The sequence below is a fragment of the Triticum aestivum genome, chromosome 3D (genome assembly GCF_018294505.1).
Source record: "Triticum aestivum cultivar Chinese Spring chromosome 3D, IWGSC CS RefSeq v2.1, whole genome shotgun sequence".
NCBI classification, from domain to species: Eukaryota; Viridiplantae; Streptophyta; class Magnoliopsida; order Poales; family Poaceae; genus Triticum; species Triticum aestivum.
Window position 1 is genome coordinate 315,093,640 of NC_057802.1, and position 27,711 is coordinate 315,121,350.

The 27,711-nt window shown below is 51.5% G+C and overlaps 1 protein-coding gene across 1 annotated transcript; it reads right to left on the minus strand.

Moving 5' to 3' along the window:
* Nucleotides 1-21,964: 21,964 nt before the first annotated feature.
* LOC123074542 (protein DETOXIFICATION 14) lies at nucleotides 21,965-26,299 on the minus strand. Its single transcript, XM_044497348.1, has 7 exons — nucleotides 25,956-26,299; nucleotides 24,638-25,182; nucleotides 24,467-24,553; nucleotides 24,321-24,377; nucleotides 23,997-24,235; nucleotides 23,664-23,869; nucleotides 21,965-23,539 (listed from the first exon to the last, which is right to left on the minus strand). The coding sequence occupies exons 1-7, from the start codon at nucleotides 26,184-26,186 to the stop codon at nucleotides 23,468-23,470; spliced, it is 1,437 nt and encodes a 478-aa protein (XP_044353283.1). The 5' UTR covers nucleotides 26,187-26,299; the 3' UTR covers nucleotides 21,965-23,467.
* Nucleotides 26,300-27,711: the final 1,412 nt, after the last annotated feature.

Consider the following 27,711-nt stretch of genomic DNA (forward strand, 5'->3'; position numbering starts at 1 on the left):
ATATCAAGCTAGCACTACTCGTTCATGACTTTCCCGACTTCGCCACCTTGGTGAACAAGGCTATTCATGTCGAGACTAGTCTTCAGGAACACCAGGGATCCCTCAGGCGCAGCCGTGACGCTGGCTCATCTCCGGGCCCGTCAGCGCAGAAGCGTCGGATATGGATCCCCCACAGCATACCGCCCAACTGCACCTGCTCCAAGACAGTCCTATGTTGCACCTAGTCTGCCTCCTCCACCGCAGAGGCAGCCTCTTCGAGCTGTACCACCCCAAGCTCCTGCTCCCAATCCCAATGATGGTCTATGCTTCAAGTGTGGCCTTCCAGATCACCGTTCCAGGAAATGCCCTCAGAATCAGAATCAGCTGGCTCTGCCTTCTAATGGTCGTGGTAACAATCAACCCCGCAACAACAATGCCCGACCTTATGGTCGTGGGCAGGCTAACAACATTGATCTAAATGAAGCTCAAGACCAGCCTGCTACTGTGATGGGTACTCTCCTTGTTAATTCACTACCAGCTGTTGTTTTATTCGATACAGGAGCATCGCATTCTTTCATATCAGAAGATTTTGCATTCAGGCATGGCATTAAATACGAAGAGATGCACATTCCATTAGTGGTAAACACCCCCGCGGGCCAATGTCGAACCACCATGGTTAGCCACAACGTCATCATTGAGATTGAAGGATTAGAGTTCCATGCCTCTCCCATTATTCTGAAGTCTTCCAATATTGACCTCATTCTAGGAATGGATTGGTTGAAAGCACATACGGCTTCTATCGTTTGTGCCACTAAAACTGTCCACCTTCTGCACCCTTCAGATGAGATAGTAAGCTACAATGCTCGTCTGGTTCAAAACGCTGAAGCACGACTTTATGCTTTGAATGCGTTGAACGCAACACCTCTTGAGGGAATTGAAAAGATTCCAGTCGTTCGCGACTTCCAAGACGTATTTCCAGAAGAACTTCCAGGAATACCCCCTGCCCAGGCTGTCGAGTTCGTCATCGACTTGAAACCAGGCACCGTTCCTATCGCCAAACGACCCTACAAGATGCCACCTCATGAACTCCTTGAACTTAAGGAGGAAATCGACAAATCTCTTCGCAAGGGTTTCATTCGTCCAAGTTCCTTTGCTTGGGGTGCACCTTCTCTCTTCGTCAAGAAGAAGGACGGAACGAACCGTTTGGTCCAAGACTATCGTCCTATCAACCAAGCTAGGGTCAATGATCTGTATGATCAACTTGCTGGTTCATCGATATTCTCTAAACTCGACTTGAGGTTGGGTTACCACCAGATTCGTGTTCGTGAAGACGATATTCCAAAGACCGCCTTCGTCACTCGTTATGGTTATTAGGAGTATACCGTCATGTCTTTCGGCTTGACCAATGCTCCAGCCACATTCTCTCGTCTGATGAACTACATATTCATGGATTACCTCGACAAGTTCGTCGTAGTCTATCTGGATGATATCCTGGTATATTCGAAGAATAAAGAAAGAACATGTTGAACATCTTCGTCTTGTTCTAGAGAAGCTTCGAGAACATCAACTTTATGCCAAGTATTCCAAGTGCGAATTCTGGTTACCCGAAGTCACCTACCTTGGTCATGTCATCTCCAAGGATGGTATTGCCGTCAACCCAGAGCGCGTTCAGGCTATTCTTGACTGGACCCCTCCGAAGACTGTCAAGCAAGTCAGAAGCTTTCTCGGACTCGCCAGCTATTGTCACCGTTTCGTCGAGAACTTCTCCAAGATCGCCAAGCCACTGACCAATCTGCTACACAAAGGCGTTAAGTTTGATTGGACTGAAAAGTGTCAGGAAAGTTTCCAGGCACTCAAGGACAAGCTTACTTCTGCCCCAGTGCTTGCTCCCCCTAACTCTCGCAAGGACTTCATCATCTATTCGACGCTTCACGACAAGGATTAGGCTGTGTCCTAATGCAAGAGCGCAGAGTGATTGCTTATGCCTCCCGTCAAGTGCGTCCTCATGAAGAGAACTACCCAGTTCATGACCTCGAGCTTGTTGCGGTTATCTTTGCACTGAAGCTATGGCGACAATACCTTCTCGGTAATCGTTGCGAGATCTTCACCGATCATCAGAGTCTGAAGTACCTGTTTACTCAGCCAGATCTGAACCTCCGTCAACAGCGATGGATGGAAGCTATTGCTGACTACAACTGCGGTATATCCTATACCCCTGGCAAGGCTAATGTAATGGCCGATGCCCTGAGCCGTAAGTCTTATTGCAACAATCACATGGTCTACAAATCTCAACCCCGCCTTTATGAAGAGCTATGCAAGCTAAACCTTCAACTAGTTCCACAGGGTTCTCTGAATAACCTTGTCCTGGAACCAACTCTGCTGAAAGCAATTAAGTCTGCTCAAGCCAAAGATGCTCATGTTGATTTGATGAAAAAGGATCTTGCCTTAGAGAAATCCAAAGATTTCTCACTTGGTGAAGATGGAACCTTATACTTCAGAGATCGCATTGTAGTGCCCCGGTTCGAGATTATGACAGAGAAGGTGATGAAAGAAGCGCATGACACCCCTCTCTCTATTCATCCGGGAAGCACCAAGATGTATCTAGACATCCGTCAGAAGTACTGGTGGTCTGAAATGAAGCAAGATATTGCTCGATATATCGAAGAATGTGACGTTTGTCGTCGCATCAAAGCAGAACATCAGAAACCAGCTGGACTTCTACAACCGCTTCTGATTCCTGAATGGAAGTGGGATAAGATTCAAATGGACTTCGTCACTGGCCTTCCCACGTCTCAGAAAGGTGACGATGCTATCTTTGTCGTCATCGACCAATTCTCGAAGGTTGCTCACTTTCTGCCAGTCAAGGAGACTATCACTACTAGTCAATTAGCAAACTTGTATATCTCCAGAATTGTGTCACTCCACGGCATTCCGAAGGAGATCAGTTCAGACCGCGGAAGTATATTCACTTCAAAGTTCTGGGATAGTTTCCAAGAGGCAATGGGAACTCATAATACCTGGAGCACTGCTTATCATCCCCAATCCCAAGGCCAAGTTGAGCGAGTCAATCAAATTCTTGAAGACATGCTTCGAGCTTGTGTTATTTCTTTCGGCAAGAAGTGGGAAGAATCTCTCCCTTATGCGGAGTTCTCTTATAACAATAGTTATCAAGCTAGCTTGAAAATGGCACCCTTTGAAGTGCTTTATGGACGTAAGTGCCGAACCCCTCTGAATTGGTCAGAAACTGGGGAACGGATGCTCATTGGTCCAGACATTATTCAACAAGCTGAAGAGCAGGTTCGCATTGTCCGGGATAATCTCAGGGCGGCCCGGTCCCGTCAGAAGAGCAACTATGACCGGAAACACTGGGGTTCAACTTATCAACCTGGTGAACAAGCTTATTTGCTTGTCACTCCTTTGAGAGGCACTCATCGGTTCGGAGTCAAGGGCAAGCTAGCTCCGCGCTACATTGGTCCCTTCCGCATCCTCGCCCGTCGTGGACTGGTGGCTTATCAATTGGAGTTGCCACCTCAGTTCTCTCACGTCCATGACGTCTTCCACATGTCGCAACTTCGTTGATGTTTCAAGGATCCGGAACGTGAAGTGGATCCGGAATTGATTGAAGTTCAAGATGATCTCACATACAAAGAGCATCCTATCCGCATTCTTGAAGAAGCTGAACGTCGAACCCGCCGGAAGGTTACCAAGTTCCTCAAGGTGCAATGGTCGAATCATACTAAAGATGAAGCCACTTGGGAACGCGAAGATAACCTCCGGGCTGAATACCCCGACCTGTTCCCTTCTACCTCTTAATTCTCGAGACGAGAATTTCTTTTAGAGGAGGAGAGTTGTAACACCCCGGTGTAATGATGCTACAGTAATCCCTGAGATCAAGCTAATCTTTTTGCTATAACAGTGCTTGGTCACTTTGATCAATATTCCATTTCAAACTCCAGTTGAATTCAATTTGAATTTATGAGTGAAATTCAAAAATGCTCAGACATGAAAACTAAAATGTTCATCATGTGGAACATATTATTCTGGTAATATTGGTGTTGGTCCAACATTTTTTCAAAGTGTCTAAATGACCTAAAAAAGCTAAAACAGAAAAGCTTTAAAAAAGAAAAGAAAAGGGGAAAGCAAGGAGAAAAGGAAAAGGGCCAGAGCCCTGGCCTCCCATTGGGCCTCGGCCCACTCCAGCAGGCCGGCCCACCTACCTCCCCGGTCGCTCTCCCCTTCCCCTGTTCAACCGACCGAGGGCGCGCGCCTGCGCGTCGCCGCCGAACCACCTCACCGTCGACGAGGGGGATAAGGATCCCCTCGACGCCTCGGGCTCCCCTTCCGCTTGCTCTACCACCCCACTCGCCCGCTCGCTTCCCTCGTCCACTCCGCCTCTCCCTCTCCCCTCCAGATCCACCTCGGCTGCACCTCACCGAGCGCCACCGTTGCCATGGCTGCGCCATAGCCGCGGCCACCGGCCACCCCGCGCCTCGCCAGCACGTCCACGAGACGCGCCGGCGACCTCTGTCGGTGTCAAAACCGGCGGATCTCGGGTAGGGGGTCCCGAACTGTGCGTCTAAGGCGGATGGTAACAGGAGGCGGGGGACACAATGTTTACCCAGGTTCGGGCACTCTCGATGGAGGTAATACCCTACTTCCTGCTTGATTGATCTTGATGATATGAGTATTACAAGAGTTGATCTACCACGAGATCGTAGAGGCTAAACCCTAGAAGCTAGCCTATGGTATGATTGTTGTTGTCCTACGGACTAAACCCTCCGGTTTATATAGACACCGGAGGGGGCTAGGGTTACACAGAGCGGTTACAAGGGAGGAGATCTACATATCCGTATTGCCAAGCTTGCCTTCCACGCCAAGGAGAGTCCCATTCGGACACGGGACGAAGTCTTCAATCTTGTATCTTCATAGTCCAACAGTCCGGCCAAAGGATATAGTCCGGCTATCCGAGGACACCCTAATCCAGGACTACCTCAGTAGCCCCTAAACCAGGCTTCAATGACGATGAGTCCGGCGCGCAGATTGTCTTCGGCATTGCAAGGCGGGTTCCTCCTCCGAATACTCCATAGAAGATTTTGAACACAAGGATAGTGTCCGGCTCTGCAAAACAAATTCCACATACCACCGTAGAGATAATAATATTCCCACAAATCTAATCTGCTGACGCATTTTGCAGCATGACATCACACCACGGCCCGGTCATTATTCGAACCGTTTTTCACAACCAGCCACTGCACATATCGCAAGGCGGTTTCCTTGGCACGTCTTGTCGAAGCAGAGACCGTGTCCCCTTATCACGGGATTCTCATCAATACGGGTGTGGGTAACCCAATCGTGCCCGTTGGTATGACTCCTCGATTTAGGCAAGTCCCAAACGGCCACGTGGAGGACGCTTGATATTCATCCCCTTTATAAAGAGGCCTAGGCCTGTCTCCTTCCTCTCGCGCTCAATCGAATCCTCCCCCCACCTCGAGTTCCAACACCCAAGGCTCAGGCTAGGCGCTTCGGACCTACAATCATGTTCGGATCCAACCTTCAAGGTCGGTGGGTGCCCTCCTCCGTCACGGAGGAGGACATTAAGAAGCTAAGAGAGGCTAGGTATTTGACCGGCAAAATCTCACACAGGCTGCCTGCTCGAGGGCAGGTCATTCCCACTCCCGAACCTGGCGAGAGTGTCGTATTCGTCCCCCACTTCCTCCGAGGGCTAGGTTTCAGTCTAGATCCCTTTGTCAGAGGGCTCATGTTCTACTACGGGCTCGATTTCCATGATCTGGCTCCGGATTCCATCCTTCACATCTCGTCGTTCATCGTCGTGTGTGAGGCCTTCCTCCGCATTACCCCACACTTCGGCTTATGGCTCAAGACCTTTAATGTGAATCCGAAGATGATTGAGGGGCGACATGCAGAGTGCGGAGGTGCCGTAATAAGCAAAGGCGCCGATGTTCCATGGCCAAAGGGTTCCTTCCCGGAGGTGTCCAGTTTATGGCAACGGGAGTGGTTTTATATCATAGCTCCCCGGGGTACCAAGTGGGTAGCCGCCCCTGCCTTCCGCTTGGGCCCCCCGCCACAACTGGCGTCATGGGTCAACAAGGGGCTGGACTGGGGGCGAGTAAATGATGTGCCGACATTGCAGAGTCGCATCCGAGATCTCCACGAGAGAGATGTCAGCCTTGTTAAGGTAATGCAAGTTATGCTAGTTCGTCGAGCCCTGCCTTGCAAACGTCGACCTCTCCGTATGTGGGAGTTCAACCCGGAAGGACCGCGAACTATTCAGCACTTCTTCGGCGTGACGCTCGAAGAGATGTACAGATCGTTCTTTGGATCACAAATAGAGTGTCCGGACACCTCCGAGGAGGCGGGTCTGAACTGCAATCGTCCAGACACTCAAGTAAGTAATTATGTGGACGAACACGTTGTCTTTTAATTTATCACAACATCATTCTGAAAAGTCGCCTTTTGACCAGGACTGGATAAAAAGGGCGAAGATGATCAAGTGTCCGGCCCCCCTTCCCTAGGGCTCACCGGATCCTGTACTAGCCAGGATGCTTGAGCTTGCGCCTTATCAAGCGCCATCAGGGGAAGGTAAAGGGAGGAACAAAGAGGCCGAGAGCGAGCCTCACTTACTATTCCTCCAAACCGGGGGAATCAGTGCCTCCTCGAAGGAGGATAACTGGGGGAAGAATCTAAAATTCCCTCTCCCCAGGGAAGGAAGAGGACCGCCTCTGAAGACTTGGAAGTAATGGTCTCCAAGCGAGGGAAGAATCCTTTGTCGGAGGGTCCTACCCCGGAGGGCATCCCTACCTCACAGTACCCGCAAGGGGACCAGCCCTCTACCGAGCTGTAAGTAAACGAAAGTACTTTATAGTAAATATATCCTGCCTCGTTTCCGAGAACGATAACCGAAGCGTGCATCTTGTAGTTCGGATCGTAGCCCTTCTCGACAGAGTTCGTCTTCGGGGGATCTTCTTCCGGAGATGATGGAGAGCGAAACACCTCCCCGTGCCTCCCCGCCTCGTGAAGCGGGCGACCCTGAGGTGTCATCACAGAGGATTTCTCCTGATCCGCCAAGGCGAGGGGGTAACCCTTCGGCCCCCCGAAGTCCGGAGTATTCGGCTCCTAAGGAGAGCCACAGAAAGAGTCCGGAACCGTCCGGTGTGTGATCGGACGCACTGATGAATCTTCTGGAGAAAGCGGTTGTCTCGGAAACGCATCGTGCTCTAATGGGCACGGTGGTTGAGAGGATTTCATCCGCCGAAAGCGGGTTGCATGAAGCTTTTATGAGTCTGCTGAAAGGCTTTGAGGTACGTGAAGTAGTATATGTTTTTGACGGTACCGCACACGCTAGGTGTGCCCTATGCAGATAGTAGCCCCTGAGACTCTGGATGCTGTCGAGAACGGCGGCAAACAGAGGATCATAGTCCCAGGTAATAATCAGGCCGCCTTCATGTGCAGGTGGCTGGAGGTCTGGTGGCTAGCCGGACTGGTGAGTTTGCCGAGCTGAAGCGGCAACTTGATGCGGCAGATGCCGACATCGTGCTTGTAAACAAGCGGCTTGACGAGGCACAGGGTATGCGTTTTCTCCGGTGATCAACACATATTAAGAGGAGCATGATGCTAGTATCTTTAATATGTTGTGAGTGCAGATGGGGCCGCCGCCGTGGAGACCCTTCGGGCGGAACTTGCCCGAGCCAAGGAACAAGCCAGGAAGAGTGATGCGACCGCTCTAAAGGCGGTCGAAGAGCTGAGAGCCGAACAGGCTGCGCATTGCCAAAGCAAGGATAAAATAGCCAAGATGGCTGTTGAGTTGAAAGATGCCGCCGACCGTTACGAGCTTCTTGAAAAGGAAAACCGAACGAAGATGATGGACCTGGAGAAGGCCATGGTAGCGGCCAAGGACGCCCGCTCTAAAATCAGAGCGGCGAAGGAGGAGCTACGTCAAGCCGGGGATATCGCGGCTGGGAAGCCCTTTTTGTTGCGGACGAAGTTCGGAGATCCTAAGTATGCCCCTCTTGATCAACTATGGAGTTCTGCAGACGCATACATGGATTTGGCAGCGAGTGCTGCTGATGCGGCCGAGTTTTTCAAAGATCAAAAAGAACGTGAAGTGGAAAAGCTGTTCTGGTCACAGTTCAATGTTCCAGTGGGTCCGCTGCTGTTGAATGAGCGAATGGCCGAGTGGGCCGAGCTCCATAGGTTGTCCGGGCTTGCCATGAGGTCTGTTGTGGATCATCTTTGGCCGGAAGGGCCAAGGCCGAATAGTTATTTTAGTTTAGTGCAACAGTTCCTTGGTGCTGTGCCACGCATCGACGCTATGAAGAGGTCGGCGTGCATAGAGGGTGCGCGGATGGCTCTTGCCCATGTCAAGACATACTGGGCAGAGATGGAGGCCACCGCTATTGCAACCCAGAGTTCGTTCGTGGGCCGAGTATCGGCCGAGCACTACTTTGAAGAAGTCCTTGAAGGCGCTCGTTTAATAGAGGCTCAGTGCTCGAAGAATATTATGTTCTAGTGACATGTATTCCCATTGTACGAACAATGTTTATTAAATTATAAAGGCTGTGTTTATACTTTTTCCTGAAAGTATTATGATGCCTCCTGTGCGACCGTTTATGTATATATGTATATAACCTGAAAGTTTGCAGTCGTCGGCTTCAGCCCCCACGCATATAATGCGGGGGTGTTCGCAAAAAACGCGTATTCACACTTGATCCAACGTCTTGGTCCATTAAGGAGGTGATAGCGCAGCGAACGAGGCAATCGGACTATATTGCTTTAACACTTTCACTTAGCCATAGGAGTTTGACGGTGGGACTACTATATAGCCCCTGGTACCTCCGCGCTCATCCGAATACGGGGCGCGTACATACATGACCGGGAAACGGCCCTTCGTTAATGCGGAGGAATCCCGAAGATTCCGCTAAGTCATCGAGTGGTTGAACAGTCTCGTGCTTTATCATGACAGTCAGTTTTCGGCTTTCTCTACTGAGGTGCTCATCCGGATGAACCAGGGCACAATCACAGTAGTTCTCCCGGTGCCACCTTAGCCGATAGAGAGGAACGTAAGGTAGCAAAACACGGGAGCCGGGCAAACCCAACATTTGACCAAAGACATGATTCGGAGCTGATGCATATAAGGCCAAACTCGCGACGCCGAACACGCCCTAAGGTATTCGGTCTTTACAACATATGTCGGGCTGAATAACGCCCTTGATGATGATCCCTGAGTGTCCAGGTACGTGCATCATTCTGACGTGGCAAAATGCCAATAACGTCAGCATCGCTCTCGGTTATACTGAGTATCCGGAGGATGTGAACAACAAGAGACAGTAAAAAAGGTTTACACAGGGTCTTAATCTGAAAAGAAACCTTTGAGCGGGTCCCTGCTGCACGTCTGCACCTGTGTCTCCGTTGTGCCGTATCCTGGAAGGGTGTAGCACGATTGTCGTCTGTAAAAGAGAAGAACTTAGGTGAAAGTTGTCGTGCGAAAAATTGGTTATTCTCGATAAACCATGAAAATTCAAGATAAGTAAAGTTGAGCCGAACTAGCCCTGTTTACACGCGGGAAGCCCCTGGTACCGCCTATGGGGGTATAACCATCAAACCAATCTCGGGTTTATCTAAGCTGTTATAGCTAGTAATGCGCCGGACTCGTCTAGCCGTGTCCGCGGTCTTGACGACCGATCATTTATTCTGGTTGGAGGGGTCGTTTAGTGTTCGGCTGTTAAAGCCGTCGCACATTCTTCCGCGCGTAAGGAACGTTCAATATTTCCGCTAATTGTGATGATGCCACGTGGACCGGGCATCTTGAGCTTGAGAGAAGCGTAATGTGGTACTGCATTAAAACGAGCAAAAGTTGCTCTTCCGAGTAGTGCTTGATAGCCACTTCGGAATGGAGCGATGTGGAAGGTTAACTTTTCACTTCGGAAGTTGTCGAGAGAACCGAATACAACCTCTAGTATTAGAGAGCCCGTGCAGCGGGTCTCTGGGCCTGGTATTACTCCCTTGAAGGTAGTATTACTGTGGCTAATTTTTCTCGGGTCTATCCCCATTTTGCGGACTGTGTCCTGATATATCAGATTAAGACTACTGCCGCCGTCCATAAGGACTCGTGTGAGATGGTATCCGTTTATTATTGGGTCTAACATCAAGGCAGCCAATCCTTCATGCCGGATGCTTGTCAGGTGATCCCTGCGATCAAAAGTGATTGGGCAGGCCAACCAGGGGTTGAACTTAGGGGTGACGGGCTCTACGGCGCGTGTGTCTCGGAGTGCATGTTTGCTTCTCCTCTTCGACACGTGGATCATGTTCACTGTTTTGACCTCTGGTGGGAATTTTTCTGTCCCCCAGTGCTTTGCTGGCGAGGCTCGTCCTCGTCTTCACTTGGTGTCTCCCTCCCCTTGTGTTCGGCGTTTAGCTTACCGGCCTGTTTGAAGACCCAGCATTCTTTGTGGGTGTGATTTGCAGGTTTATTGGGGGTGCCATGAATCTGACATAGTTTGTCTAGAATCTTGTTTAGGCTGGACAGTCCATCTCTGCTGCCTTTGAAAGGCTTTTTCCGCTGACCCGGTCGAGAGCCCCTGAATCCGGCGTTTACCACCGTGTTATCTGGGCTGTCTTCTTTATTTTGACGCTTGCTTTTACTGCTTCGTGGTTTTCCATTGCCATCCCTGACTTCGGATGTGCCTGGGTCACTGGTGCTACTACAGGCTAGCCAGCCATCTTCGCCCGCGCAAAAGCGGGTCATGAGGCTTGTCAGGGCTGCCATTGTTCTCGGTTTTTCTTGGCCGAGGTGTCTGGCGAGCCATTCGTCTCGGACGCTGTGTTTGAAAGCTGCTAAGGCTTCGGCGTCTGGGCAGTCGACGATTTGGTTCTTCTTAGTGAGAAATATGTTCCAAAGCTTTCGGGCTGACTCTCCGGGCTGTTGAATTATATGACTTAAATCGTCTGCATCCGGAGGTCGGACATAGGTCCCTTGAAAATTAGCCCGAAAAGCATCCTCAAGCTCCTCCCAACTTCCTATTGAGTTTTCGGGGAGGCTCTTCAGCCAGTGCCGAGCTGGTCCATTCAGCTTGAGGGGCAAGTACTTGATGGCGTGGAGATCGTCTCCGCGAGCCATACGGATATGGAGGATAAGGTCCTCAATCGAGACCCCAGGGTCTGTGGTTCCGTCGTACGCCTCTATGTTCACTGGTTTGAATCCTTCTGGAAATTCGTGGTCCAGCACCTCATTGGTGAAACATAGGGGTGTGCGGCACCCCTGTATTTGGATGTGTCGTGGCGTTCTGACGGTTGTAGTGTTCGGTTTTGGTTGTGCACTGGAGCGCGTTTCCTTGATCCGTAGATGGATCTGGTCGCGCCAGTCTTCTGATGCAAGTCCTCACGTGAATCGTGTGCTGACTTATGTGCGACCTTGTTAGCCGCTCTATCGCGGCCACAAGGTGGTTGATCCGACCGGTCGGCCGTTTTGTTTATCGGCTGTGTGGGCTCTAAGGCCTCATCATCAAATTCAGGCAACAGCTTGCGCTTTGGATAGCTCTTTCTGTGGTAACTACCACCATACTTTTCTTCATTGTTGAGCACTTTGTTCCATCTACTGTTGAGCGTATTCTGCGCGGCCTTAAGCCTTTGCTTCTGCTTCTTCAGACTCCTCGCGGTGGCAATAAGCCTTCTGCGGAGGTTCTCTTGTTCCAAGTGCCTTTCCGGGATGATGTGTGCATCCTCGTACGGACTGTTTTCCTCTCCGGAGGGAGGTTGATGAGCTTTATCCTCGGCGTCGCCGTGTTCGGACAGCAGATCCGTACTATGTTCGCCGTTTGCTGGTTCATCCTGCTCTGCCGCTGGGTCAATGTGGTCGTCGTTTCCTTTGGAGTCGACTGGGGTGTTATTTTCTCTTGCGCTGTTATCGCTGTTTTTGCCGAGGCGGGATTTGGAGCGGCGCCTATGCCGACGCTTTGGTTGCTTCTCGAGGGAGCTATCCTTCGCTGCATCCTTCCGTTCGTCGTCATTGTTTTCTTTGGGTGTATCCACCATGTATATGTCATGTGATGAAGTGGCTGTCCAGTGCCCTGTGGGCGATGGTTCTTGTTCCTCTCCTGCATCGTCGTCCATGCCGTCGATGTCTTCGGAGTCGAAATCAAGCATGTCAGTTAAATCGTCGACAGTGGCTACTAAGTGGGTGGTGGGTGGGTCGCGAATTTCTTCGTCGTCCGCATCCCATTCTAGCCAGACATAGTTCAGCCAAGGGTCTCCTGACAGGGAGAGAGTCCTTAATGAATTTAGCACATCGCCAAAAGGCTAGTGCTGAAAGATATCCGCGGAGGTAAACTCCATGATCGACGCCCAATCAGATTCGATGGGCACGGACACAAGCGGCTCGGAGTCCGTGGCCAGGGACGAATCCAACGGTTCGGCAACACAGGTCTCGTAGGAGGTGAAGTCAGTATTCGGCGCTATCGCCACTGAGTGTGCAGCCTCCGTCGCGGGGTCCATCCACCCGTCCACAGATGGCGCAATTTGTTCCGGATTGAGGGCCGGAGTAGTTGCAGGTGTGATCTCCCGAACACAGTCCGATGGCAGAGCTAAATCATGCTCGTCGTGATTGTGCGGCGCACCTGACATGGGCTCGAATCCGTCGAAGATCAAGTCTCCATGGATGTCGGCAGTATAGTTCAAGTTTCCAAACCTGACCTGATGGCCAGGGGCGTAGCTATCGATCTGCTCCAGATGGCCAAGCGAGTTAGCCCGCAGTACGAAGCCGCCAAACACGAAGATCTGGCCGGGGAGGAAAACCTCACCCTGGATCGCATCGTTGCCGATGATCAAAGGAGCCATCAAGCCTTACGGTGACGGCACAGTGGAACTCTCAATGAAAGCACCAATGTTGGTGTCAAAACCGGCGGATCTCAGGTAGGGGGTCCCGAACTGTGCGTCTAAGGCGGATGGTAACAGGAGGCGGGGGACACAAGAGTTGATCTACCACGAGATCGTAGAGGCTAAACCCTAGAAGCTAGCCTATGGTATGATTGTTGTTGTCCTACGGATTAAACCCTCCGGTTTATATAGACACCGGAGGGGGCTAGGGTTACACAGAGTCGGTTACAAGGGAGGAGATCTACATATCCGTATTGCCAAGCTTGCCTTCCACGCCAAGGAGAGTCCCATCCGGACACGGGACGAAGTCTTCAATCTTGTATCTTCATAGTCCAACAATCCGGCCAAAGGATATAGTCCGGCTGTCCGAGGACCCCCTAATCCAGGACTCCCTCAACCTCTACCTCGACTACACCTCGCCATCGAGCTCGAGGAGCACCGCAGGCCACGGATCGAGCCGCCCCCTTCCACCTCGGTCACCGGCGATCTTCCTCCTCTCCGGCGCGCGCTTCTGCTCCTAAGCCGGCAAGGGCTTTCCGTAGCCGCGCGGTGAGCCACCACCTTCCTTGTCCCTCTCTCCGTCTGCCCTTGCGCGGTCCCTAGCCGTCTCTCCCACCGTGGCCGAACGCGACTCCGCGCGAGCTCGTCGCCGGCGTCCTTCCGGTGACCTTTTGGTCGCGGGCTAGTGCCCAACGTGCTCGCCGCGCTGCTTAGAGAATGCCTAGCCCTTCCGTTCTAGCTGCTTCACGCCGTAGCGCCGTCTCCGTCGAGCACCCGTACGCGCTGCCGCCTCTGCTCGTCGCCGGCGCCGATTCCGGCCAAGTCCGGCTGTGCTACCGCCACCACTCGACGCGCGGCACCGTCAGCGTTCGAACGCAAGCAAAACCGCGCAAAACGGTGCCCCGTAGCGAATTTCCGAGCGTCTCCGGCGAACTCGCCGCTGCGGAGAGCTCGCCGGCGCAACTCCGGCGCCGGCCGCCGACGTGGCCGACCTGGGGGTGGGTCACTGGCAGCTGGGTCCCGCGGGCCCAGTTGACTGGTTGACCGGGTCAATTGTGCTGGCTGTGCATGATTGACCTGACATGTGGGCCCCCCTACTGTTAATTAGTCTAATAATGTTTTACAAATAAAAGTAATTAGTTTAACCTAAAACACTCACTCACACCCGGGCCCACACCCCTAATTGACCCTGCTAGATTAGTTAATCCACTGTTAAGCCAACAGAGGCTGACATGTGGGTCCCAGTGGCCCCACTGGTCAGTTTGACCTAGTCAGCCATCCTGTTGACTGCTGACGTCACAGTGATGTCATGCTGACGTAGTAATTCCTTTCTGTTAATTTAATTAATTCCAGAAATTTTTTAAACTTTGAAAATTCATAGAAATTAAACCGTAACTCCGATGAAAATGTTTTCTACATGAAAGTTGCTCAGAACGACGAGGCAAATCCGAATACGCTACCCACATACATGTCAGATGCCTCTAACTATCTGAACATGGAACATTTCCCCTCCGGTCATATGTCTGACACAGGTCCGGAACCGGGAATACATTCCCGGTTGAATTTCCCCTTCACCTATATCGTGTAGCCATACGTTAAGTCACACCCGGCACAGCATATTGCCACGTTATGCTTTGTGATCCTATGTTTGTTTTATATTTACTGTTTCTTCCCCCTCTTCTCGACGGTAGACCCCGAGACCGATGCCGCCCCTATGATCGACTACGTCGACGACGACCCCTCCTTACCAGAGCAACCAGGCAAGCCCCCCCTTTGATCATCCCGATATCGCCCATTCCATTCTCTCATGCTTGCATTAGATTTTGCTACTGTTATTGTTTGCTCCTATTCTGATGCATAGCCTACTTTTGTAACCTGCTCTTTGTTATCTACCTGCTTATCCTAAACTGCTTAGTATAGGTTGGTTAGTGATCCATCAGTGACCCCCACCTTGTCCTTGTTGCCCCTGCTTCATCATTGAAGACCTGATCAACGGGATCGAAGACCAGGCCCCGGCGCCGGACATCACTTTCTCCTTAGTTGCTCGACACTACTGGGTTACTATCGAGTGTCGAGGGTGAGACCTCTACAGCACTTCTGATGTTAACCCTGTAGTGTAGCTATTCGGTCGTGGTCATCGAGGGTGATTTCCTCCTTAACCACTTCCGATATGACTCTGTCGTGCAACCCCTCAAGTGTGAACCTCGGGGGTGGTTCCTCTTACGTTCACCTTGATGATTACATCGAGTGGAATTCACCGGGGGTGATTCCTCGGGTTTTCCCCTTGATGTTTGGACACACAGTTACTATGGTTATTATGACTTTACACTGAACCATGTTACTAAAGACGAGTCGGCCCTAAGGGGTACCCGCGCGAGCTTAATTGCGAGTGATGTGGAGACGGGTTGACCTGGAAGGTGCCCGTGAGATAATTACGAGGCGTGGCCCGGCATTCCTGGCCCTTGCCGCAAGTCCTCGAGATGGGGCAACGGGGTCACATCTTTCGTGAGTCTCTGCTTGTTACCGCGTGCTCCTAATCCACTACGATTTGGATATTTGATCCGAGGGGCCTCTGGCCTGATAGCACTAACCATCACGTGGGCATAGTATGGGTGTTCTGCGTCGTATGCATCAGCCGAAGCTTAATAGACGCCAGCGACTGAGCGGCGCGCGCCGGGTTGGACTGCGTAAGCACCTGCCTTGTTGAAGGAGGTAGCTAGGTCTGCTCACCGGCCGCCCTCGCAACGTGCAGGAGTTCCCGGGGCGATGGCCCATGACCCCTGGGGGCATAGGTTTAGTCCGGCGTGCTGGCCTCTCTATTAAGCCTAGGTCGGGTTGCGGCGTATTGTTTGGCCGAGGCCGGGCATGACCCAGGAAAGTGTGTCCGGCCGGAGTTAATCGAGTGTGGTGGGTAAGTTGGTGCACCCCTGCAGGGAAGAAAACGTCTATCGATAGCCTGTCCTACGGTAACGGACACTTGGAGTTGTATCCCGATCGATACAACTAGAACTGGATACTTGTGATGAGAATTGGTTTGTGATGATAACTGGATAGTATGGCTCTGGGATTGCTTTCTCGCAGGGAGTCGAGAAGGGATCTCTGGCCGAGGTTGATAACACTTCTATTACTTTACTTTATGCTACCCTACTCCCTCCTGTTGCTGCAAGATGGTGGTTTCCAGAAGATGCTAGTCTTCGATAGGACTAGGCCTTCTCTCTATTCTGGCATTTTTGCAGCCCAGTCCACATATACAGCCTTCCTTTGATAATGTTGCATATGTAGTGTAGATCCTTGCTTGCGAGTACTTTGAATGAGTACTCACGGTTGCTTTGCTCACCCTTTTCCCCCTTTCTTCTTCTTTCCGGTTGATGCAACCAGATGTCGGAGCCCAGGAGCCAGATGCCACCGCCGATGCCTGCTACTACGTGGAGACCGCCGACGACCAGGAGTAGTTAGGAGGCTCCCAGGCAGGAGGCCTTGCCTTTTCGATCGTTGTTGCTTTTGTGCTAGCGTTCTTAAGACAAACTTGTCTAACTCATGTCTGTACTCGGATATTGTTGCTTCCGCTGACTCTTGTGTTTTCAAGCTTATGTATTCGAGCCCTCGAGGCCCCTGGCTTGTAATATAAAGCTTGTATTATTTTAATTTATGTCTAGAGTTGTGTTGTGATATCTTTCCGTGAGTCCTTGATCTTGATCATACACATTTGCATGTATGATTAGTGTACGATTGAATCGGGGGCGTCACAACCTAGCCTAACAATCTAAAGGCAAAGCAGATGCAGATTGTTATGTCGTCGCGAGGAGTACTTCAGAGGACCTTGGTCCTTATGGTAACGCAGAAACTCTAGAGGGAGTATATCCCTTGCACCCCTTGTCCAACGCTTCAACACGTGTCTGGCTGGGACCTCCTGCAGACCAAGCTGGATCATTACCTGAGAACAAAAAAAATACCAGTGTCAAAATCTCCGCTCTTTTGTTTGTTCTAGACAAAAAAAAAAGTTTTGCATGTACAACAGAACAACACAAGAAAAGGGGAAAACACCTTCAGTGCATGACTGCACACCATGCCGAAATGTTCAAACATTCCGCATTCACACTTGAATTCGTTAGCATGCTCATTAACCTGGACGAGGAATTCATTTTTACACCATTTGTCCCCGGAATCTTTCTTCAAATGCGTGGCTATTTACTCACGGCGAGGCACAACTTCAATCAGAACATATGACCCACCCTCATATAGCATCTCACCAATTTTTTCCAAACATAGCCCTCGTGTAAATTTTTGATGCATGTATCTCAATAGGTAGGTTCTGAGCCAGCACACAGCACCCTGCATGTGGGGACATATCATTACCATGTGGTTTTACCTATCGTTTTCGTTGACATTTACGACATGATTCATGACAAGATAAATTGCTCGCCATCTGACAAGCACATAAAATTTGTATTTTTACCAGTTTGGTTCTCTATTACTGATAACTCTCCTCTAATATATCTATCTATGTGTCGGAGCAATTTTCAGTGCAGCTTTTCCATATAGTTAACTGAGAGTGCATGGTTGTGCTCTGTTTTGTGTTCACATATGTACCACCCCTCATTATCAGATCTAAGCACCCGCATCAACGCGCCACATCCACACCTTGTCGAGCGGCTGTTTGATTGGAATGGTATCCTCCAGATTTTTTCCAGAACAAGATATGAGACCATAATATGAAAAAGTACTTGCAAGAGAAACATTTTCTATTTTTTAATTAATGAATCATCCTCAGTGCACATGCGCACACAAACTCCTGCATGCATTTTTTCCGATGGACGTTTAGCCTGCTTTTGACATACCTGACGCCAAAGCCAGTCTCCCAGGAGTTTAGGTTGTAAAACTCATATGCTGCTTCAACTGTGTCAAAGCTAGTTCCGAGTGCCGGATTAACAACAGTGCCGGCCTTGGTGTCTGCGTAAGTTCGCATTAAAGCCTCAAGGGCAGGAACTCTGCTTGGGTTGGCATCCCTCTCTTCTGACGCGTTGCCAATCCTAACACTTCAGTTTTTTCAAAAACGGTGTTAACTGTATTTTCTACTTGTACAGACCGGGATGAACCGGGTAAATATCAAAAGATTAATGTTGATCATTGATACAAAATCATAAAACTATGATCTACCAGCATGACACCTAGTTGTAAAATTTTGGTTTTCAAGATAGCATCAAATGATATGACAGGTGATTTTTTTGTTTGTTCATCCATAGGTGAACTCTTCAATATGTGTGTTTTGTGCGAGTCCAGGGGCCTAGAATCTCTGCTCTAACAGCAAAAGAAATGATAAATGAGTGTGTGTTTGTTACCGTCGAGTCCAACAGGACCCCTTTGAGTTGTCGACGACGGCACCCTCGGCATCCCCCTCCTCTCCCATAGATGCAGTGGTCGTATTCTGAGCGGCCATATCGTTTGAGTCACCAACGACCCCATTGCCACCGTTGTGGTATGAGGCACCATTCCGTCAACCCCTCGGAACTGCTCCTTGCCGCTCCCGCCATCCATGGGTTCAGAAGAGATCAGATAAGAGGATTGCCCGCGAGCTTCATTGATGGAAGCAACCACAGACTCCACAACGTCGATTCCGCCACCCAGAACATCGCCCGCATCCACCCTAGGAACGAATCTGCGGCACATACAAGATTCTTAACTAGTCAGATCCAACCAACAGAGGGAGAAGAAGAACTCGGGAACCAAGGAGCATAATACCAAGTAAAAAAGATTTTGCTTCTGGAGTTCTGGACTAATCAAGGGCAAGAGAAACAGGGACGGCAGGTTCGTTCTCACCCTGATTCTGCTTCCTCAAAGAAGAACTCGAGGCCATCCATGGCGAATCACCGCTCTACACAGCTACCACGGGAAGGGGATGAGTGGGCTGACGAGGGAAAGAAAAGCGCCACATGCCCACATCCGGTGTTTTTTTAGGATAACTGCATACTTCTTAACCAGCAGAGGTTACAACCATAGCACATACGCAGCATCGCCGGGAGACTACAAGAGACCACAGGTGTCCCAACACAAATGCAAAAAAGACCAAAGAAAGAGAAAGTACAATCCGGTCCCAGGGGCCTTAACGTAGAAAGAGCCAACACTAGCCACCGACATTCGCTGCCGCCGTCGAGCTGAACAACAAACGGAAGACGCCGAAAACCACCAAGCACCGAACCGAGGGCACACCATCGCTGGAAACGGCTTTCTGAGTCAAAGATGACCCCCACCGCGAACGACGGTGCGTAACTGTTGTGGCACGTCGACCGGGGAACGTCCCCATGCAAATCCTCGGCCCCAGCTCCGGCACCTCTGATCGACGAAGTCGACGGAGAATCACCAGATCTGCCACCACAAACCACCATCCGAGTGCTGGGCCACCAAATCTCTCGCCAGCCGTCGCGGGCACCGCACAGGTGACCAACACCGGCCCGAGAACTCCTGTGCAGGACTCCACCAGCTTCCCATCTACATCGGAAAACATGTCGACGTAGCAGAGACAAAGTCGGGGAAGCAAAACTTCCGATTTGGTCGACGGCGCCGCCTCCGCGAGCAATTCCGAGCTCACCAAGCCCGCCGCCGCGCGCGCCGGCCAGGCCAAACCTAACCTCACCGCCCAAGATGAGCGGCAGGAATCTACGCCGATGGCCTGTTGATCCCGTCCGAGAAGACAAGCTCAAGGTGGATCGAGCCCCGGAAGAACAAAACATTGACGGGACGCCGTCTCCGACAAAGCCCAGTCCCCGCGAAAACGCACCTGAGCTGCGACCGCCACCGACGATGGGGCCCGTGGGCCAGAGCAGCGCCAGGACAAAGACATACTCGCGTGCAGCTCCTCCGTCGCCTGGCGCATGGACGTCATGTGCTATTTTCAAATCAGCAGCAGCACATGACGTGCTTGCGTGTCCGCGCGCACCGGAGGCCCACGTGCAACACTAGCACATTAGCCCACGGCACGCATGTATTTGCATTTACTAGCTATCGTATACCGGCGAGACAATAGGCGCGCACACATCGCGGCGCTATACTGCACGGCGCGAGATTCCGGCCTACAGGCAGCGCGGCCACCAAACGTCCGTTTTCGATATAGTATTACTACAACATTGACTATATAGAGATATAGTGTAAACACGAATGTAACATTAGAACTACACATAGTAAAACCAGATATTACCGACACAAATAACATGAAGATTTGAAGAGTATCAAATCCACTGATGAAGGCTCTACCACTAGCAAAGCATGAGCAACACCGGATATCCATGGGTGTTAGAATAGCATGCAACTAGATTATTGACTCTAGGACAAGTGGGAGAATGTTGGAAATATTTTCTAGAGGCAATAATATTTATATTATTATATTTTCATATTCATAATCAAAGACTTGATACTCTATGTTGTAACTGCTATGATCCTGGAATACGTGATTCAGTGGAAAACTCATATGCATGCGTGGAATGATAAACGGTTAAATAAAAGATTCCTAGTCTTGCCTTTAGGACTAGCTCAAGTGTTGTTGATGATCATGTTTTCCGGATCTTAGAATATCATTTAAAGTGTTAAACGACAGTCCTAAAACAACACTGAGATTATGACGTTATGAATTGAGTAATATCGTCTATAATCAATCGTAATAACACAGAGTGTAAACGTGTGTTTTTTCTCCTTAGACCATGAGAGCATCACAGTCACTTCTTACTGTACGGTGATCTTTGGGGTTGCTCAAACGTCACCAATAACACGGTGATCACAACGACAACTTACGGGTTCATCGTAAAGTTTGATAAGGGACTGGATAGCTCGACAGTGGGATTTGCTCCTCCGACGATGGAGAGATAACATGGAAGCCTGCCAAGTGGATAGCTTCTTCGCGGGCTTGTCAACAAGCAGGAGAAGGTCAACGTCGGATGTCTTCCTGATGGAAAGAGGAAGACCCAGGTACTTGACGGGTAAGTGGGCGATGGGGCACGCCATGGAGGCGGCGAAGGTGGTCACCAGATCACCACAACACATGATAGGTGTCACAGAGCACTTGTTGTAGTTGGTGTGTATCACACTGACATTGCCAAAGAGGGTAAGCAACTCTTTGATCACTGAAGATTCGTGCTCGTCTGGTGGTAGAAAACGATAATGTCGTCGGCGTATAACGAAACACTATAGGCCACGTGTCGCGTCATTAGTTGTTGCAAGAGTCCCACTTGACTCGCAATTTGGATGAAAGAGTTCAGGACGTCGATGACCAAAACAAAAAGCATCGGGGAGAGAGGATCTCCCTAGCAAAGGCCCCCTGCGTGGAAGATGGGTGGGCCAGGGATGCCGTTAAAAAGGACATGTGTGGAGGCAAATGCAACGGTGATACAAATCCACTCCTGCCAACGCACACCAAAACCCAAGTGAGTGAGGGTTTTGAGGACGAAAGGCCACAACACCAAGTCTAAGGCACGGGCGGTGTCGAGCTTGAGAAGCATCCGGGGTGTCTTGAGGTTACAAATTTTACTTTAGAACATGACAAATCTTTCATAACACTGCAGCAATTTTACCAGTTTTTACATGGCAATTCAAAAACTTTCGCTGGGAGTGGTTATTTTGAGCGAACAAAACGTCCATTCATTCCTCCCTACCTGGGGGCGAATTGTTTGCTTGAAGGGGCGCGTATGTTGCGGTCCTAGAGAAAATAATTAGTCCCCAAAAGTCGGTTGTACAAAATCAAAAATAGGAAGCAATAAATAATAGATAAGAGAAAAGGCTTCATCAAATATGCGACCATCAACTCCGCAACAAAGAATAGAAGGAAGGAGGTTTCACCAACTCTCTATAATAATAGAGATTAATAGTAGAGACGAGATGCAACCGTCAAGTCTCGAGCTGTCCGGCATGGACCCTCTGTGTCTGTCCGAGTAGAGCAAAACTAGCGGAAACGTGAACCAGGGGATTTCAAAATCGAGCTTCGCCAAACATTTCGCCGCGGACACCAAACAAGTAAAGAGGGATAAAAGGAGTGGTTTACGTCCTCTTCCTCCTCTACAGTTATATTTTTTTCGAGAGTACGCGAATGCATACCATATTTTTATAGAAGGTAAAATTTAAGTTACAAGAAGACTACAACTTGTTGCAAACAACAAGCGTAGTTCACACACCACACCAGGGCTAGTCCGAAGACAGCCACCACCAACAACACAACTACAAAGCAAAAAGCGCTTGTCCAAAAACAGAGCAACATCGCCGCGTCTCGACCATCGCCGGTCATCTCCGAAGACAACACCAACTCCATGTGAACTTCCCTCGTCGACGCACCATCCACCCTTTGATGCCTAAAAGGAGGTGGCAAGTAAATGGCGGAACTTGATCAGTCCACAAAAAGCAGCGTCTTGGATTCACTGACGATGACGTACATTGCGCCACTGAAGATCGTCTTGGACAGCGGCGAGCGCCGAAAGCACCGCAACATAGAACCTCATGACCGTGTCTTCAAGCGCAATGCTCCCAACAGAGGAACGACGTAGATGACACCGCCATCACGCCGATTCGGCTCCGAACCTAGGCTTTCACCCGAAGACCGCTACCAATCCCAGGCGCGAGAGATGGAGATGTCGACACACCTTGGCGACGCCTCCAAGGAGAAGAACGACACCCACGGGCGCCATCATCGCCAGCACCGAACACGAGCAGGAATTTCTTCCGGATCGCCGCGCACCTCCATCCCTGCCCTCCGGATTGGGGCCACAGCATCCAAGTTGGCTACTCCGCCGCCGCCGCAGCATTTCGCCATCATAGCCGAGAAGCTGGGGTCCCACCAAGACCCGCACAGCCAGGAGCACACAGCCATACCACCAGCACCTCCACGGCTGAGAACTCGCCGAGCTCCCTCCATGCCCGACCAAGGGATGCCGGACCACACACCAGCCGTCAGGCCAACTCCCGGCAGACGACTGTGTCACGACCCAACAGCCCAGATCGGACCCATCCGACCCGCTCCACCGCCTCCAGCACCCACGACCACGAAGACCAGGAGGGGCACCACGACGGAGGCGCGAGGGCCGCGACGTGCTCGGCCGCCGCAAGCGCAGCCTCTCCTGGCCGAGCACCACCACGCCACCATGGCCGAACCGCGCCGCCGCCGCCTTGACCCGCCAAGTCCCGTGTCGTCGCCTCCAGGAGGGGCCACCGCGCCACGACCAACTCCTCCTGCGAGCCCCAGCCGCACACCTCCACCCCACTGCGAAGCTCCGCCGTGCGCCGTCACTCGAGCTCCAGATCTCGCAGCCAAAAACTCCACAACACCCACCACCGCGAGGGGCGCGCCCGACCAGCGCGAGCGCCAGATCCCGCCGCCGCCGGCCGCCAACGGGCTTTGCCCGCCGACGAGCGCCGACGGCGGCGAGAGGGGGCGAGAGGGAGAGGGGGCGGCGGCGGCGGCGTTTAGGGTTCCGCCCGAGCCGCCCCTGCGGGGCGACGCGGGGGCGAGAGGTAGGAAGGGGAAAGTGTGCTGGGGAGATGTGTTAATTCCCTCTACAATTACATTGTCACTTGAGAGAGAAACGACAGCGATGGGATGCGTGTCCCCTACAAAATTGCAGTCTAACTATTCCAGCAGAGATCTCGACTCGGACTCCGTTGCCTTCTCACTGAGCGATCTCTCCCTAGCTTTGTCAGCCTGCATGATAATGCAAAAAATGCGACGAACCGTAAGATTGTGTAGCACTCCTGAATAATTCTTTGGACTGTTCGTTTTCGCGTATGATTTTTATAGGTGTAACGGTAGGTTCAGAAGAGCAAACCATCTTCTGCCAGTCGGTGAAAAACGTGATGGCGGAGAGAAGCGTGGTCTGCGAGATGGATCCACAGACGACACCCATCCAAAGCCCCTTTTCCCCCATCTTGAGCACAAAACCGAGGAGCATCGCCATGGGGATTCCGAGCAAGTAGAAGGAGCCGAGGTTGACGTACGCGCCCACGTGCTGCCATCCGCATCCTCGAGCGACGCCTGAGGAAGAACGTACGCACAGGCACAGAGATGTTAGTAACAAGAAGAGTAGCTACGTTTTTGTTGGAAACGATGGAGAACTTGCAAGGTCATGCAGTTGCTCCCAGAACTCAGAAATGAATGTGACCTGAGAGAACCCCTTGCAGGCCATCGGTGACCACGGTGATGCAGACGAGAGGAACCATCACGGCGACGGCAGATGCCACCTCCTCCTCGCTGCTGTAAGCACGGCCCAGGAGGCGCCGTGACAGCAAAAGAGTTCCACTGACGACCACCGCCTCTGTCACCGCGACCGACATCACGACCCGGACCGCCGATCGAGCTCCTTCCGGGTTCCCAGCACCCAATTCGTTAGCTACTCGCGTGCTGTTAGTTAAGAAATGCAGAATCAACTACCAAACCGAAACTATTTCCACATCGGCCGTGTATTAACTGCCTTGAGAGATCGTACCTTCCAGCAGCTCCAAGTCCAGAAGGTATAGTAAAGAGCAATGTGACGCTCGTGAGGCAGTGAAAATAGTAACAGTAAAAATGTAAGTTCAGCCTTCTTATACTAGAAGCAGATTTAAGCCACATCAAACAGTGAACATTTGGTACCATATTGAGAGCACCGAGGTTTGAAGCTCGGGGTTGGGCAGAAGCCCCGACATGAGAATAAGCAGCTCAAACGACCACCACTCAAGACTGAAAACGAATGTAAACATTACATGATTAGCCACATAAATGCGAAGTTAATTCCATTCCAATTAGGTTCTGGTGGTTGGTTACCATATCATGAGCGCAGAGGGCAGAGCTAGGCGCAGGAACACACCCACCCCCCTGAAGGCCTTGATGGTCGGCGGCGTGCGCGTCTCCTTGCAGGAGCTCGACATCACAATGTGCGCCACGAGCATGGCCACGTTCAGCCAGTATGAGACGCTGATGGCCAGGGCGGCGCCGGTGTACCCCATCCCGGTCCTGAACACCATGACCCAGCACAGGGGGACGTGGAGCGCCAGCGTGGCCACGGACGACAGGAGCAGCGGCATGATGAGGCTCTGCGACTGCAGGAACTTGGTGATGGGCTGGATCACCGCGTTGGCGAAGAGCCCCGGGATGAGCCACACGATGTACCTCCCGGCGCCGTGCGCGATCAGGGGGTCCTGCCCGATCAGCACCAGGAGATTGCCCATGAACGCCCACAGGAGCGACAGCGGGACGCACGCCACCAGCAGAGTGACGATGGCTGTGTACATGTGGAGCCCCAGAGTGTGGTACTGCCTTGCGCCGTAGGCCTGGCCGCAGAGCGTTTCCAGTGCGCTTGCCATGCCGGTCTGTATGAATTCAGCATAGTTTATGTTGATTACTTGCTGAAAAGCGACCCGTGGAGGTAACCATCATACAAGCCTAATTTCTTCTTCCAAGTAAACTGACTTTTGCTAGTGGTGGAAATATAGGCTGATATATAAAATGGTGTGAAATCCATTGCAGAGAAAAAGATAGTTTGAACGGTTCTTCAGAATTGACTACTACGTACTTTGATGGCTGCGGAATACTTCTCCTGAGGTGTCACACTGTCTAGTAGTTGACACAAGAAGATACTAGTACCACTTTACACCAATCAGAAATCTGATGGCATGTCACCCACTAGTATTCATTCTAACCAGTCTCGATAATTCCTACTTAGAAAAACACAAAGTCACTACGGGACGCAGGTACTAGTACTTAAAGTCCTAAGCCAATGGAATAAAGAACATGAGTTAGTCTCTCGTTTTTCCTTGTCTGTATCTCAAGATGGAAAAGGTCCTTGGAACGATCTCGATGAGCTAAGAACACGCACCATGGATGAGCAGAGCCGAGGAATGCACGGCATGCAGCAAGGGGAAATCAAGGCTAGATGTCTAGGACGTACTCCCTCCGTCCCATAATATAAAAGCATTTTTTATACTACACTAGTGTCAAAAATGCTCTTATATTATGGGACGGAGGGAGTAGCTACTAAGAGGCGCATGGAAACTGAAGGGGAATAAACGAGCGGAGAGGCCGTAAACGGAATGGAATATGCGGAAGGGGGGAAAGGGGAGGTGGGGATAAGCGGTGTGCGTACGAGCAGGCTGAAGCCTGAGACGGAGGCGAGGGAGGTGGCGATGGCAGCAGAGGAGAGCGGGAGGACGCCGGGGAGGTGGCCGACCATCATGTTGGAGGACACCTGCACGGCGTACTGCGACAGGCTCACGGCCACCATCGGCAGCGCCAGGTACGCCAGCTTCCTGGCCTCGCTCCGCCAGTACCCCGTCGCCTCCTGGTCCTTCCACGGCAGCAGAGGCGCCTCCGCCATCGAGGGATGATCTCCGGTCGCGGGAGGGAGGCCTCTCGAAGCGCTGTGTGCCCGTGCTCGCGGCCTGGCCCGGGTTCTTATTGGACCGCACGCGCTGCGTGGGTATTAGTAATGTGTTTGCAATGGACCGCTGCCTGGGCACGGCGCCGCCGCCGAGTCGTGGCCGCCGTCGTGGCCGTGACGGTTAGAAGAGAGATAGGGATATTGCTGTGGAATATGATGGATGTATTATTGAGTCTTGAGGAAGAGTATATATTGAATACAAAACTTGGAGGGCAAGATGTGGAGGCGATTTTCTTCCTCCGATCTCAGCCGGCCAGGGCGTTGCCCCCCTCTCCCTCCGGCTGCTCCGGCGGCAGGAGGGAGGGGGGACCCCGTTCCTTCGATCTGTAGTTAGGTTTTGGATTTGTAGGTCGTGGTGCGCCGTTGGGGTGGTGGGAGCAGCGTCCGGACGAATAAATCTACTTCAGCTTCACTCCCACACCGGCGGTGCCCTTCATGGCGGCGTCTCGAAGTTGATAGCATCGTGTGTTTGCCGATCCTTCAGATCGGCTGTGTTAGGGTTCATGGATGGTGTCGGCGAGGCGGCGGCGGCAACTCCATCAGGTGTGGCTCTTCTTCTGCTCTGTTCCCGTTGCTGTGGCGATGTCTTCGATGTCATGGTGGAGCAGGGAGGTTTTGTCGTCCAGGAGTACGCGCAGACGGTTGTCTGCGCAAGTGACAGCTGGAAGATGGTGCATCCCGTGCTGGGTTTGTGGTTCGTGGCTGACAGTTCTGGTTTCCTCCTTCGACGTCTTTGTCGTACGGGGGTGTCAGATCTAGAGTTCGATGGCGTGTCCGGGGACATGTTGCCCCGGTCTGATTCTTTCAACGGCAATGGTTTTGCTTCTGGCAAACTACTTTTGAGGTCCGTAAAGCTGCTGATCAGCGATGGAGCCGCGTCGAGATCGGATGAAGAGGTGATCTATTTTCTTTCCCTTTGGTGGCCGTTTCGGTGGTGTTGAAGGAGAGGAACAGGCGCCAGTATTTTGCATAGGATTATTCTATATTTTCAGTTTTGTAATGTCGGTGCTTACGTACCTTGTAACCGAACCTTTTTTTTATAAACGAGACACGTATTACCATGCAAAAAGATAAGGTAGGAGACAGATTACAAATCCTAGACTACTAAATACATGTATCCCAAATTTATCTTTAACATCCCACCGCAGTCGTAGCGGTAGCGTTGTGAACAACAGGAGCGTCGCACATGGTCGGACTGGAGAGAATAGCAGCCGACGGGCTGACATCCCCCCGCAATCGTAACGGGAGCGTCGTGGACGGTGTCGCGTCGCGGACGCGTTGAAGCCGACGATTTGCTCAAGCGGATGATAACCCTTTGTGCCGATGTCAAGGTAGCCGAGAGCGTTGGGTGGTGTAGCCGTGGTCGAGGTAGCCGTGCGAAAACGCCGTGGTCAAAGTCGAGTCGGGGTAGCCGGTGTTGAGGGAGTCGCCGTGGAGCCGCGGGCGCAAGGAGGCACCGAGT

Bases quoted from the DNA above. Each gene is read 5' to 3' on its own strand.
- LOC123074542 (XM_044497348.1), bottom strand. From the start codon at position 26,186: ATGGCGGAGGCGCCTCTGCTGCCGTGGAAGGACCAGGAGGCGACGGGG. The intron at 25,183-25,955 runs GTACGCACACCG...GAATTCATACAG, and splicing joins TCTCAGGCTTCAGCCTGCTC to ACCGGCATGGCAAGCGCACT. The intron at 23,540-23,663 runs GTTTGCTCTTCT...ATTATCATGCAG, and splicing joins TCACCGACTGGCAGAAGATG to GCTGACAAAGCTAGGGAGAG.